Source organism: Lithobates pipiens, unplaced genomic scaffold, assembly GCF_037356315.1.
Source record: "Lithobates pipiens isolate NorthernLeopardFrog02 unplaced genomic scaffold, aLitPip1_a1.2 Scaffold_22, whole genome shotgun sequence".
Classification (NCBI taxonomy): domain Eukaryota; kingdom Metazoa; phylum Chordata; class Amphibia; order Anura; family Ranidae; genus Lithobates; species Lithobates pipiens.
Window position 1 is genome coordinate 197562194 of NW_027507784.1, and position 12618 is coordinate 197574811.

Below are 12618 nucleotides of genomic sequence, written 5' to 3' on the forward strand. Positions count from 1 at the left end.
AAAATGCAAAGGCCAGGTCCACCCAGATAAATGTCCTTAAGGCCCAAAGGCCTCTACCAAGTATCTTAGGAGTCAGACATTCAACTGAACAGCTGCAAGGAACAGCATGCAGTAAGAACTGCATGTATATAGCAAAGAGAAATATGCTTCTGAGGCACTGGAGCTGGGACTGAAAGATGAGGAACCATTATCTGGTTGTGATAGAATGCCAATACCATGAAAGGAAGTTCTAGGTTTCAACACCAATATATGCTTACATGGGATTAGAGAGGGTTTATAGGCCAAGGCTGCACGCTCAAAAAAAAAGTCTCGCAGTGAGGCAACCCAGTGAGTAAGGGGAGAAAGAGGAATATACTTAAAAGGTTCAAAGGAGCAGAGGCACTTGGAGAATCAAACCAATTCACTCAAGTTACAAGAGAGGGCTACCAGTGAAACTTCAATAGGATATACCATAGGCAAAAAACCTTGAAAAAGAATGGAAGGCCAGCGGTCCTTGGATTAAAGAGCAATCCCTAAGATATGTTTTTATCAATACATTTCTGTTGCAGATATAACTGTAAACAGGTCAGGAACTTAATCACAGAAAATTCTTCCTCAAAACAAGCAACATCTTCTGTCAAAGTGACGGTAGAACCTGCATAACATAAACCACCCAACATTTCCCACATAAGAACCAACTCCTTGAAGCCCTGTCTCCAAGACCAGAGCTGTAATGGCCCAGCCAGTCTATGGAATTGAAAACCAAGAATATCTGGGAAAGGAAGTTCAAAAGGAAGCACAACAGCTGCCTGAGCCAAACTGGGACTATAAAGAATACAAGAATGCCCGCCATCTCCATTCAGCTGAACAGATAAGGGTTCGGTTAAAAGGTAACAGAGGTGAAGAGCAAAGTGTGCTGATGTCACAAAGTCACCAGAACATCTATTGACCCAAAAGTGGATCCTGTAACTGGAGACAAATCTGTCTACTGTGTTAGTGAACGCCAGTGACCAGACTACATCTAGCATTCCTTCACTACAAAAGTGGGCCCAGAATACCAGAGGGTACAAGATTCAATCCCACGCTATGGGTTCTGTCTGCAGAAGGAACCTGCCCATCATTGACTCTTGGGCTGGAGATTGAATTCAGCCCAAGACAGAAACCTCTTACTGCCCTTGGAATGGCAAGACCACTGGCGTCACCTCAGTGGTATATGTATGTTGCAGTTGTTCTGTTTTCTAACAGAATTTGGAGAAAATGACCCTCCAGTCCACTGCTGCAGGGACAACCATAGTGCTCATTCTTCCTGAATATTGAGCTTGAAAGGGGATAGCTCCAATGACTAGGCTGATCCCAACACCAAGGGCGTCAAGAACCCTCTCCCAAGTCTGACATTGGCCATAGGAATTTTTCAGTAAATCAGGAAGGAGCACCCTGGGCACCAGAGTTGGATATCTAGCCAGCAGACCTGGGGCAAGTCGACTCGGTGAAGATTAAACCAATGTGTCCCAGGAAGACCAAATAGCAAGCGTAGGGGCTCGAATAGAGACATCCTTCGAAGTGTCCAAGACTATCATGCCAGCTGCAGAGTGAAATGGACCATAGAGGGTAATTTCAGAAGCAGAGCATTGGAATTTTCACTTGGAAAAGAAACATGCAGTGATAATCTAAGAAATGTCAGTATACTTGAACCCTTCCAAAGTCTATACTGTTCTCACCATGAAAAGTAAACAGCAACTGAAATGATTGGAAATAATCAAAACATGTGAGGTCCTGGTAATATAGCCAAGTTAACAAAGGAACACAGTGCTGAGGGTGAGTATTAGGGGTGTGGAGCCATGCCCATGGAAGGACCAAGTAAGAGAAACCACAGCAAGCGAGGAAAGCGTTTAAGCACTGGCAAATGTGGACCCGAATAATGCTTTTTGTCAGATATCTGCAGGGCCAAAAGGAAACCCAGAGGACACAAAAAGGTTTGGAAGGATATCTCAAAGATTAGACTTTGAATCCTTCAGCCCTGGAAAGATTCATGTCAGGAATTGCCAGTGCACTAGCAAAATGGTGCTCCCAGAATATTAGTGGAAACGGTTATAGGACTGCAAAACAAGCAAAGAACTTTCCAAAGCCTTGCAGGGCTCCTGAGAATAGCATGTGCATTTTAAAGGGTTAGTAGTCAGGAGGTCCAAGACAGGTAGAAGTATGCCTGTGTGTGGGACTCTGAATGGCTGGCTATAAAAATGTAGCTCCAGTGTGCATGTAGAGGAAACTCCTACAGCACTTCATAGCTCCCAGTGGCAAAAAAAAAAAAAAAAGTGATGGTTGCAGGGTAGATGGAGCTCAAAAAGGGAACACTTACAAAGAAAAAAAAAAAAAAAAAAAACAGCAAATGCATCCAAGTCATTAGTAGTTCTGGAAAGCAGTGGTTCGATGCTGCACAACGTCTCCAAATTAGATTTTTATTGCAGTCTGTGTCCTTGTTGTTATCATGCACCTCCAATCCTATGTTTATTGGGAAAAGTAGTAACTGATATAACCTTGACAGGGGACAAGTAAAACCTGCATTACCACTCCAGTAATGGGGTGATTGGGCCCATAGAAATAAAACAGAAGCATTCTTTCATAAAATTGTAAAGTGAAGCTTCTCACAATTACACTTGTTCCATACATTTTTATAATTACAAAATTAACATGGGAAGCAGGCCCGGACTGGCCATAGGGCACACTGGGCGTGGGCCGGGGGCCACCAGGCTGCAAGTCGCGTCTCCCGACTGTCAGCTGCTTGTGCCCGCCCTGCACACCTGCCACCGGCCTCTCTGCGGCCAGCTCCGCGGAGAGGGCCGCACTTATCTCTGGCAGGGTCCCGGGTCCCCACTCTCTAAGTAGCTGGGCTGCTCCTTGTGCCGGGGTCTCCGGGCTGCATGTCCTAAGAGCAGCCTGTTGATGACCAGGCTGCACAGGAGGAGATAAGCGGTGACTGCAGTTTGGACAGGGCTAACACAGACCACGGCCACCGCTCACCTTCCGCTATGCGGTTGTGCCTGAAGCAGGGCCGGTGCCAACAAACTAGGATGTGCAGAAGAAGGCAGGAGATCAGTACCTGTAGGAGACAGACACTTCCCGGGCCGGCCGCTGGAGATATAACTGCACTCGAGACTGATCCAGTGCCTCTTACAGCCAATGACCCACTCTGTAGCAGCAGTTAAGGGGATGGACTGAGGGTGGTCTCTCTGCTGGACTGGGGGTGGTCTCTCTGCTGGACTGGGGGTGGTCTCTCTGGATGAATATCCCGTCACAATCACCCACGCAATTGCCTGCCCCATCTCCACCCCCTCCCCCCCAGGGGTCAGCCAGCCCAGTCTAAAATGCCCGGGCCTATTTTTTGTCCCAGTCCGGGCATGATGTGAAGTATCTTGTCAAACTGCATGTACAGTAAATACTCATTGACACTGCTTCTATCTGCAGTTATGCTTCAACATAAAAAAGGGACACTCAACTGCCAGAAAAATTACTTCACCATCAAATTAAAATGAGAGAAATATTCAGACCTGGCATATTTTGATTAAAAAAAGTTTCATAGTTAAATTGGTACATACATAACACTCTCGAGAATGTTGCACTTTCTCTCCAGATTCTGTCTTTCTTCAGATTCTGCATCCATATCTTGTCCTGGCAGATTATCTTGTTCTGATGTGTTAATTTTCTTTCCACGAGGGTTGCGTACAACTCCTACAAAATAAAACAAAGCATACAGATTACAGATATTCCAGAAATAAGCCAAGTAATGCCAGAGAGTAGTATACACAGACTGTTTTTTTTTCATAAAATAGGGTGGTAAACTTGTAAATCTCTAACAGGGCATTAAAAAAATAATTTCTAGAAATCATTTATGAAAAAATGTGACTGCATCAAATGCTTGGTTTGCTACTGCTTAGGAGTAGGGAACCTGTTTTTTTTTGTTCTCCTGCAGGTACCGTATTTTTCGGACGATAAGGCGCACCGGATTATAAGGCGCACTAGCAACGACCGGCTAATATAATGGATATTTCCATATATAAGGCGCATCGGACTATAAGGCGCACTGGATTATAAGGCGCATTTAATGAAACACAACTCGGATGCGGTACTGTAAGTCAAATTTTATTCAACTCTTTAGCAATAACCATAAAATGGTCTATAACAATAACTCTTAACACTGTTCAATTAAATACAAAACCAGACAATTATTTTTTCACTTTATTCTTCAATAACTATTAACACTGTTCAGTTACCGGTGAATACCGTACAAAACCAGACACTCACTTTTTCACTTTATTCTTCTCCCGCAAATCCATCAAATTCTTCATCTTCAGTGTCTGAGTTTAACAATTGGGCGATTTCGGCATCAAGCACGCCCGTATCCCTCTCATCATTCTCATCAGTATCCGAGTCAGGCTCGTTGCTGTCATCGGTACCGGTACTTAGCTGTTCAGTGATAATTCCGGACTTCTTGAAAGCTCGGATTACACTGGTGACTGATACCTTCGCCCAGGCATCCACGATCCACTGGCAGATAGTGGCGTAACTCGCCCGGCGTTGCCTCCCTGTGTTGGTGAATGTGTGTTCGCCTTCTGTCATCCAATGCTCCCACGCAGCTCGCAGTTTAACTTTAAACGACCTGTTGACACCTATATCTAGTGGCTGCAGTTCTTTGGTTAATCCACCTGGAATGATGGCAAGCACCGAATTAGTTTTCTTCACTTGGGCTTTGACAGTATCTGTCAGATGGGCGCGCATGGAGTCACAGACCAATAGGGATGGAGATTCGTGGAAAAAGCCGCCCGGTCTCTTGACGTAAACCTCTCTCAGCCACTCACTCATCTTCTCCTCGTCCATCCAGCCCTTCGGGTTAGCCTTGATGATGATGCCAACCGGAAACTTTTCTTTTGGCAGAGTCTTCCTCTTGAAAATTACCATGGGTGGTAGTTTCTGGCCATTAGCCTGGCAACCGAGAACTACAGTGAAGGATGACTTTTCGTTTCCTGTAGTGCGTATAGATACCGTACTGGTCCCTGTTCTCTCGACAGTACGGTTTACAGGGATATCAAAGGTAAGGGGGACCTCGTCCATGTTGGTGATGTGCTCTGGTCGGATTTTCTGTTCATTGATCTTGTTCTTGCAGTAGGTATGGAAAATGGCCAGCTTTTCTTCGTAATCCTTTGGCAGTTGCTGTGACATAGTGGTTCTTGTGCGGATAGAGAGATTCCGCCTTTTCATGAAACGGAAGCACCAAGAGGGACCTCCTCGAAAGTCGTTGATCTCCATGTCGCGTGCGATCGCTGTTGCTTTGAGTCGAATAGAGACAGTAGAGACGCTTCTACCTGCGGTTCTCTGTTCAATAACCCACTGTTCAATTTTGTCCTCCAACCGTGGCCATCTTGCTTTGTTTCCTCGGAAACTCAGTTTGGTCTTCTTTACCTGGCGCAGGGCATCTTCTTGCTTCCTCCACTTTCGTACCATTGATTCATTAATGTTGAATTCTCTCGCAGCTACTCTATTTCCATGCTCTACTGCATGACTGATAGCCTTCAGTTTGAAATCCGCTTCGTAAGCATGTCTCTTAACAGGAGCCATTTTTGGGGCAGCGGGTATACCGTAGAAAATGAACGAATGAATGCGCACACCTCCTGACTAAGATGGCCGTAATGCTCACGAAGCTGCACTGCTTGGATTGGGCATTACGGCCATCTTAGTCAGGAGGTGTGCGCATTCATTCGTTCATTTTCTACGGTATACCCGCTGCCCCAACAACCTGAGAGAGGTTTACGGTACGTCAGTTTACGGTAAGAGACCGGGTGGCTTTTTCCACGAAGGTCATATATAAGGCGCACCGGATTATAAGGCGCACGGTCGATTTTATGAGAAAATTTAGGCTTTTACGTGCGCCTTATAGTCCGAAAAATACGGTAAATCGCTTGGGACAGCTTTAGTGTAATGATCACACGTAAACTGTTAAAATGTCACAGTGTATTATAAACAGTATTCTCCCACTGTAACTTTAATTACGCTGGTGCAGGATTAACCACTTCAGCCCCGGAAGGATTTACCCCCTTCCTGACCAGAGCAGTTTTTGCGATTCGGCACTGAGTCGTTTTAACTGATAGTTGTGCGGTCGTGCGACGTAGCGCCCAAACAGAATTGGCGTCCCCTTTTCCCCCAAATAGAACGTTCTTTTGGTGGTATTTGATCACCCCCGCGGTTTTTATTTTTTGCGCTATAAACAAAAAAATAGCAACAATTTTGAAAAATTATTTTTTACTTTTTTTACTTTTTGCTATAATTAAAAAAAAACATTTTTCCTCAGTTTAGGCCAATACCTATTTTACATATTTTTGTTATAAAAAAAAATCACAATAAGCGTTTATTGATTGGTTTGCAGAAAAGTTATAGCGTCTACAAAATAGGGGATAGTTTTATGGCATTTTTATTAATAAAATTATTGCCAAATCCACTTAGAGACAGTGGATTTCCTTTCCTAGGACCCTCTGGCAGCACAAATAAGACATCAGTCTTCTGAGCAGTCGCTTTTAAATAGACCTTGACTGCTCTCACCACATCAAGACAATGTAGTGACTTCTCTGCTTTAGAACATGGTTTTGGAAAAAACAATGGCAGGACAATATCTTGGTTCAGGTGAAAACCTGAGACCACTTTAGGCAAAAAACTTGGATGAGGACGTAGCACGATCCTGCCCCTGTGAATAATCAAATATGGCTCTTAAGAAGAAAGAGCAGCCAATTCCAAAAACCCTCCTTGCTGAGGATATGGAAACCAAGAACACGAACTTCCTTGTCAGAAGGACTAAAGGGAGTACCGTATATACTCGAGTATAAGCCGAGATTTTCAGCCCTTTTTTTAGGCTGAAAGTGCCCCCCTCGGCTTATACTCGAGTCACGCAGATCAGGTAGGCAGACGGCGACCATTCCACTATTCAAAAGCCGCGCCTCCCTGTCTGTGATAGGCGGAACACTCAATTTCCCAGCAGTCAGTGTTCCGCCTATCACGGACATCCGCTCATTCTCATACTACGGACGAGGATGAGAGGATGTCCGTGATAGGCGGAACACTGACTGCTGGGAAATTGAGTGTTCCGCCTATCACAGACAGAGAGGTGCGGCTTTTGAACAGTGGAATGGCCGCCGTCTGTCAGACGAGGAGGAGAGGTGCGGCATGGACGGGACACAGGCATGGACGGGACACAGGCATGGACGGGACACAGGGATGGACGGGACACAGGGATGGACGGGACACAGGGATGGACGGGACACAGGGATGGACGGGACACAGGGATGGACGGGACACAGGGATGGACGGGACACAGGGATGGACGGGACACAGGGATGGACGGGACACAGGGAGGTATGTAGCTGCAGATGGGCATTGTTGACCCTCTTTTCCACTCTTTTAAGCTGTAACAGTAGCTGCTGCATGTCTCACCCTTGGCTTATACACGAGTCAATAAGTTTTCCCAGTTTTTTTGTGGTAAATTAGGGGCCTCGGCTTATATTCGGATCGACCTATACTCGAGTATATACGGTATGCTGTATCGGTTCAAAGAGCTATTTTTGTAACACGGACAAAACTAAGTTCAAGTCCCAAGGGTTCAAAGGCGATCTGACTGGCTGATTAAGCTGCAACAACCCTTGTGGACCATGGATCCTCCACCGCCATCTTTACGATTTATTCAAACCCAGACCAAAGAATGTGAAACAAGCGGTGTTTGAAATAAAATCGACAAAGCCGAGACTTGGTCCTTAATAGTACTCAGGGCCAGCTTTATCTCTACCTCTAACTGTAGAAAGGCCAGAATTCTACCCATGTTATACTTCCAAGGGTGTCAACCCTTGGATTCACACCAGGAAATATGAGCCCTGCAGACTCTATAATATAGGATTCTGGAAGCTGGCTTCCTTGCATTAATCTAGGTAGTGATAACTGACCCGGAAAGCCCACGTTTCTTCAGAACGTGGGTTTCAATAGCCAAGCCGTTAAATTTAGAGTTTGTAAGGTAGGATGGAATATTGGCCCCTGTGAGAGTAGGTCTGGATGTAGTGGAAGGGACCATGGATCCTCCACCATCATCTTTACGATTTATGCATACCAGGACCTTCTGGGCCATGCTGGGGCTACAAGAATTGCCAACTTTCTTTCCAGCTTGATCCTGCACAGAAGTCGTGGCAGCAACTTAATAGAGGGGAATGCATAAACAGCCCAAGAAACGTCGGGGTGAAGGGACGATTCCCCCATAAGCAACTGCTGTCGGCTCAAGAAGTCCACCTGACAATTCTCTACTCCCAGAAAGAAAACTGCTGCTGTGCTACAAGACTCTTGGTGCCCCCTTGGTGATTGATGTATGCCACAGCTGTGGCATTGTCAGATTGGATCCTGACAGGGTAACCTAGTAATCTGAATGTCCAGGCCTTCAGAGCCAGACCTGCTGCCCGAATTTCTAGGATGTTGATGGGCAAGGCCCTTTCTGTCCTTAACCACTGTCCCTGGACAGTTGTCTTTTCTAGCACTGCTCCCCAACCTGAAAGGCTGGCATCTGGCGTTACCACCTTCCAGAAAACTGGTCTGAAGGATTTTCCTTTCAGCAGATTCTGGGTTACCAACCAACTGAGGCTCAGACACCCTCGGAGACAGCCGCATTGCTAAGTCCAAAGCTTGACCCGTTTTGTTCCAAGCAGACAGGATACTGTTTTGCAAGAGTCTCCAATGAAACTGGGCATAGGGAACCACTTTGAATGAAGCCACCATCTTTCCTAACAACCTCATGCAAAGGCAAATGGAGGGATCACTTTTTGACCTGACCACCTGCACCAGCTTTCTTATGGCGTTGATCTTTGCCTGAGGCAAGAACACCTTTTTCTGGGCTGTGTCTATTATCAGACCCAAGTACTGCAGCCAAGTACTTTAGCGGTTTTAAGGAAGACTTCTCTAGGTTGAGAACCCAACCCAGATTTTCCAGGTATTTGGTTGTAATGCACACGCTTTGCTTCAGGCGGGCCACCGATTGGTCTATTAGCAATAGATCATCTAAGTATGCCAAGACTGTTATGCCCTGTGTTCTTAACCTGGCTAGAGGTTGAGCCAGAACTTTTGTATACACCCAGGGTGCTGTACCTAGCCCGAAGGGCAAGGCTACAAACTGAAAATGATGCTGTTCTACCTCGAACTGCAGAAACCTTTGGTGAGCTGGAAATATAGGGACATGCGGGTATGCATCCCTGATGTCGATAGATGCCAGAAGTTCTCCTCCTTGTAGGATAGAAACCACCAACCTGATCGACTCCACGCGTAAGGGGCGGAAGTTTAGGAACTGAAATTTAGATTCTTTAGATCTAGAATGTGTCTGACATCTCCATTTGGTTTTGGTACCGTAAAGAGGTTTGAATAAAACCCCAAACCTTGCTCTTCTGTGGGGATTTGTATATTTCCCCTTTGAGCCATTAAATCTGTCTAATGTCCGAAACAGAGATTCCCTTTTCCCCGGATCTTTGGGAATGTTTGATCTAATAAAAACGAGACGGTGGAAACTTCCGAAATGCCAGCTTGTAACCTAGAGTTACCGTGGAGATTACCCATCTGTCCTGAATTTCCTCTTGCCAGACATCTGAGAACTGCAGAAGTCTTCCCCTCACCCCGGCGAGCAGGGGCGCCCCTTCATAATGAGGCTTTAGAATTCTGTTTTGCAGGTTTTCCTCTAGATTCTGGATGGCAAATGCCATCATGACTGCCTGGAGGTGGATGCCCCCGGGCAGGAGAAAGAGCCTGCTTAAATGAGGGGTGCCTATTCCTTCTCTTGAAAAGGGGTACTTTGCCCACTAGGTTTTGGACGTATTTGTCCAAATCATCCCAAAATAGCTGCTCCTCATGAAAAGGAAATCCAAGTCAGGAGCCTTTTGCATGGTGCTTTGGCTGACCAATTTTTCAACCACAGGATCCTACGGATGTGTACTAGCAAAAGTACAAGGCGGGATGCCTGTTGAATAGAATCTTTAATGGCGTCTATGGCAAAACATAATGCTCTTGGTAGTTCGGCCAAATCCTGGGCTTGCTGTACAGGAATCACCTTAAGGGCCTGTCTAAACTGGTCCTTTAGGGATTGACAGTGCCTATTGCAGTGACTGCAGGCTGAGTAACTGCGCAAAGAAAAAGAGCATTTTAACAGGAATTCCACTCTTTTCTGTTAGATCCTTAAGATTTTGTGCATTGTCTACTGGACAAGTTAGACTTTTATTCACACTGGATATAGCAGCGTCAACTGCTGGTACATTCCATCTTTTGGTGAATTTCTCCTCCATGGGATAGAGTATTACGAATCTCTTTGGAGGAAGAAAATGCTTATCCGGGTGCACCCATTCAGTATAAATAAGCTGTTCTAGTAAAACATGGACAGGAAACGCATGCAAAGGCTGTGGAGGTTTAAAGGAACCCAAAGAAGAGACGGAAATTTCAGCTAACTCCGTTAGGGGTAGCTTGAAAGGGGAACAAACCATTTCCATAAGAGATTGTACCAGTAATTTTTCTGATTGTGAGGCTGAAAATTGTTCAGCTACTGTTGTCTCCTCCACAGAGGAGTCATAAGTTTGTCTTTCCTCCAGATCACCTGAGGGTAACACCTCATCCTCTACCCACTGTTCCCTTGGTAAAGGGTCTGAAATGGGGGAGGAGGGATCTACCACGCTTCCAATCCCTTTGAATGGAGGGCCTACCAGGGTGGAGAAAAAGGTATCTTCAGTCATGTATACAGGGGCTGAGATGTGAGAAGCAGCTGCAACACCAATTGGTTCCAATGACCCACCCTGGCTTGCCACTTCTGGTATTTCAGGAGAAGATGAGTGTGGAGGCACGTCTGGAGTTCCCAGTGCCTGGGGGCGATTTTTTTTTGGTACCTTTTTTGAGGTTTTTGTTGTGTCGTTTTTGGGAGGCATAGTCTTAAGCACAAAGCAGAGGTACTATTTAGATGCACGAATCACTGAACCAATCGTTTGACAATATAATGGCGCTTCTAAAGTTCAGCCTAGTGCTGGGAAAAACATGATTTTTCAAAATGGCTTACCTGTAAAATCCTTTTCTTTGAAGTACATCAGGGGACACAGAGCCATAGTAGTTACTATGTGGGTTATAGGCCACCCTTCAGGTGATGGACACTGGCACGTCCTAAAATAAAAAGTGCACTCCCTACATAACCCCCCCCCCCACTGGTAGGAGAACCTCAGTTTTGTAGCAAAGCAATATACGTGTATACCAAAGAAGGGAGGGACCTCTGTGTCCCTTGATGTACCTCAAAGAAAAGGATTTTTACAAGTAATCTGTTTTTAAAAATCCTGTTTTATTTTCATCTGCCTTGCAGATATGAGCCATGGAGGCTTGGTGATGCACTGCCCAAGAGGCACTAACCAAGGTGGAGTGCCTTTAAAATGAAAAGGAGGAATTCTATTCTTTTAAGCCAAAAGCTTTAACAATCACTTGACGAATCCACCTAGGACTAATCTTAAGTCCCAAAGATTCAGGGGTGACCTAACTGGAGGATTTAATCCACGTTTCCCCCTGAATAAGTTACGAACCAGAGAATGAGAAGTAAGTGGTTGTTGAAAAAACATCGATAAGGCAGATACCTGGCCTTTGAAAGTACTCCGCTTCATTTCAAATCCCATCCACAGGAATTCAAGGATCCTACCCATGACATATTTTCTTGGGTGCCAACCCCTGGATTTACACCAGAAGACATATGCCTTCCAGACTCATTGGTATATGACAGTGGAGGCCGGCTTCCTAGCATAACCAAAGTAGAAACTACTGAAGCTGACAGCCCACAATCTTGATTTAGAATGTGGGTCTCAATAGCAAAACCGTTAAATTTAGCATTTGTAAGGAAGGATGGAATACCGGACCTTGCGAAAGAATTTCTGGCCACAGTGGTAGGGACCAAGGGTCCCCTACCACCATCTTTATGATCACGGCAAACCAAGATCTCCCGGGCCATAAGAAACACCTCCTTCCCTTCTTGCTTTCTCCTGTGAAGAAGGAGCGGAAGCAGAATAGGAGGGAAAGCATAGATCAGTGCAAACTGATCCTATGGAAATAACAAGGCATCTGTTTTGCATGCCATTGGATCCCTTGTCCTTGATGCAAAGTTTTTGATATTGTTGTTGAACGTGGACGCCAATAGACTCACGTTCGGAACTCCCCTTGGCAATACTGACAGAATGATGGCAGGGAGAAGAATCATTCTCCCGGAAAAAAATAAATAGTACTCAAGTAGTCTGCCGGCTAATACTCAATTTCTGGAATGAAATTGCTGATAGGCAAAGAATGTTGCTTTCTGCCCAAGACAGAAAGAAATTCACCCCTTTCTGGGCCGCATGACTTCTCATGCCCCCTTGGTGATTGAGATAAGCTACAGCCGTGGCATTGTCGGATTGAGCCTACGGCACCCGGTATTCCAAGGCATCTCCCATCCAGGTACTAACAAGGCCGCCCCTGCTTAGCCTCCGAGATCAGATGAGATCGGGCACTGTCAGGGTGATGTGGCCATAGGCTGGATCCAGATGGAACAATAGTCTGAGCGTCCAGGCCTCAAGGGCCAGGCGTACTGCT

At 45.6% G+C, this 12618-nt stretch overlaps 1 protein-coding gene and 1 pseudogene across 2 annotated transcripts in view; both read right to left on the reverse strand.

Annotated features, from left to right (window-relative positions):
• The window catches only part of GTF3C1 (general transcription factor IIIC subunit 1), a 377991-nt gene that overhangs the window by 151678 nt on the left and 213695 nt on the right, over positions 1-12618 (reverse strand). For both annotated transcript variants that reach the window (XM_077448810.1, XM_077448811.1), the window contains exon 20: positions 3573-3705. In XM_077448810.1, coding sequence (XP_077304936.1) covers positions 3573-3705 — 133 coding nt within the window. The remainder of the gene's footprint in view (positions 1-3572; positions 3706-12618) is intronic.
• LOC143925896 (5S ribosomal RNA) lies at positions 12444-12560 on the reverse strand (annotated as a pseudogene).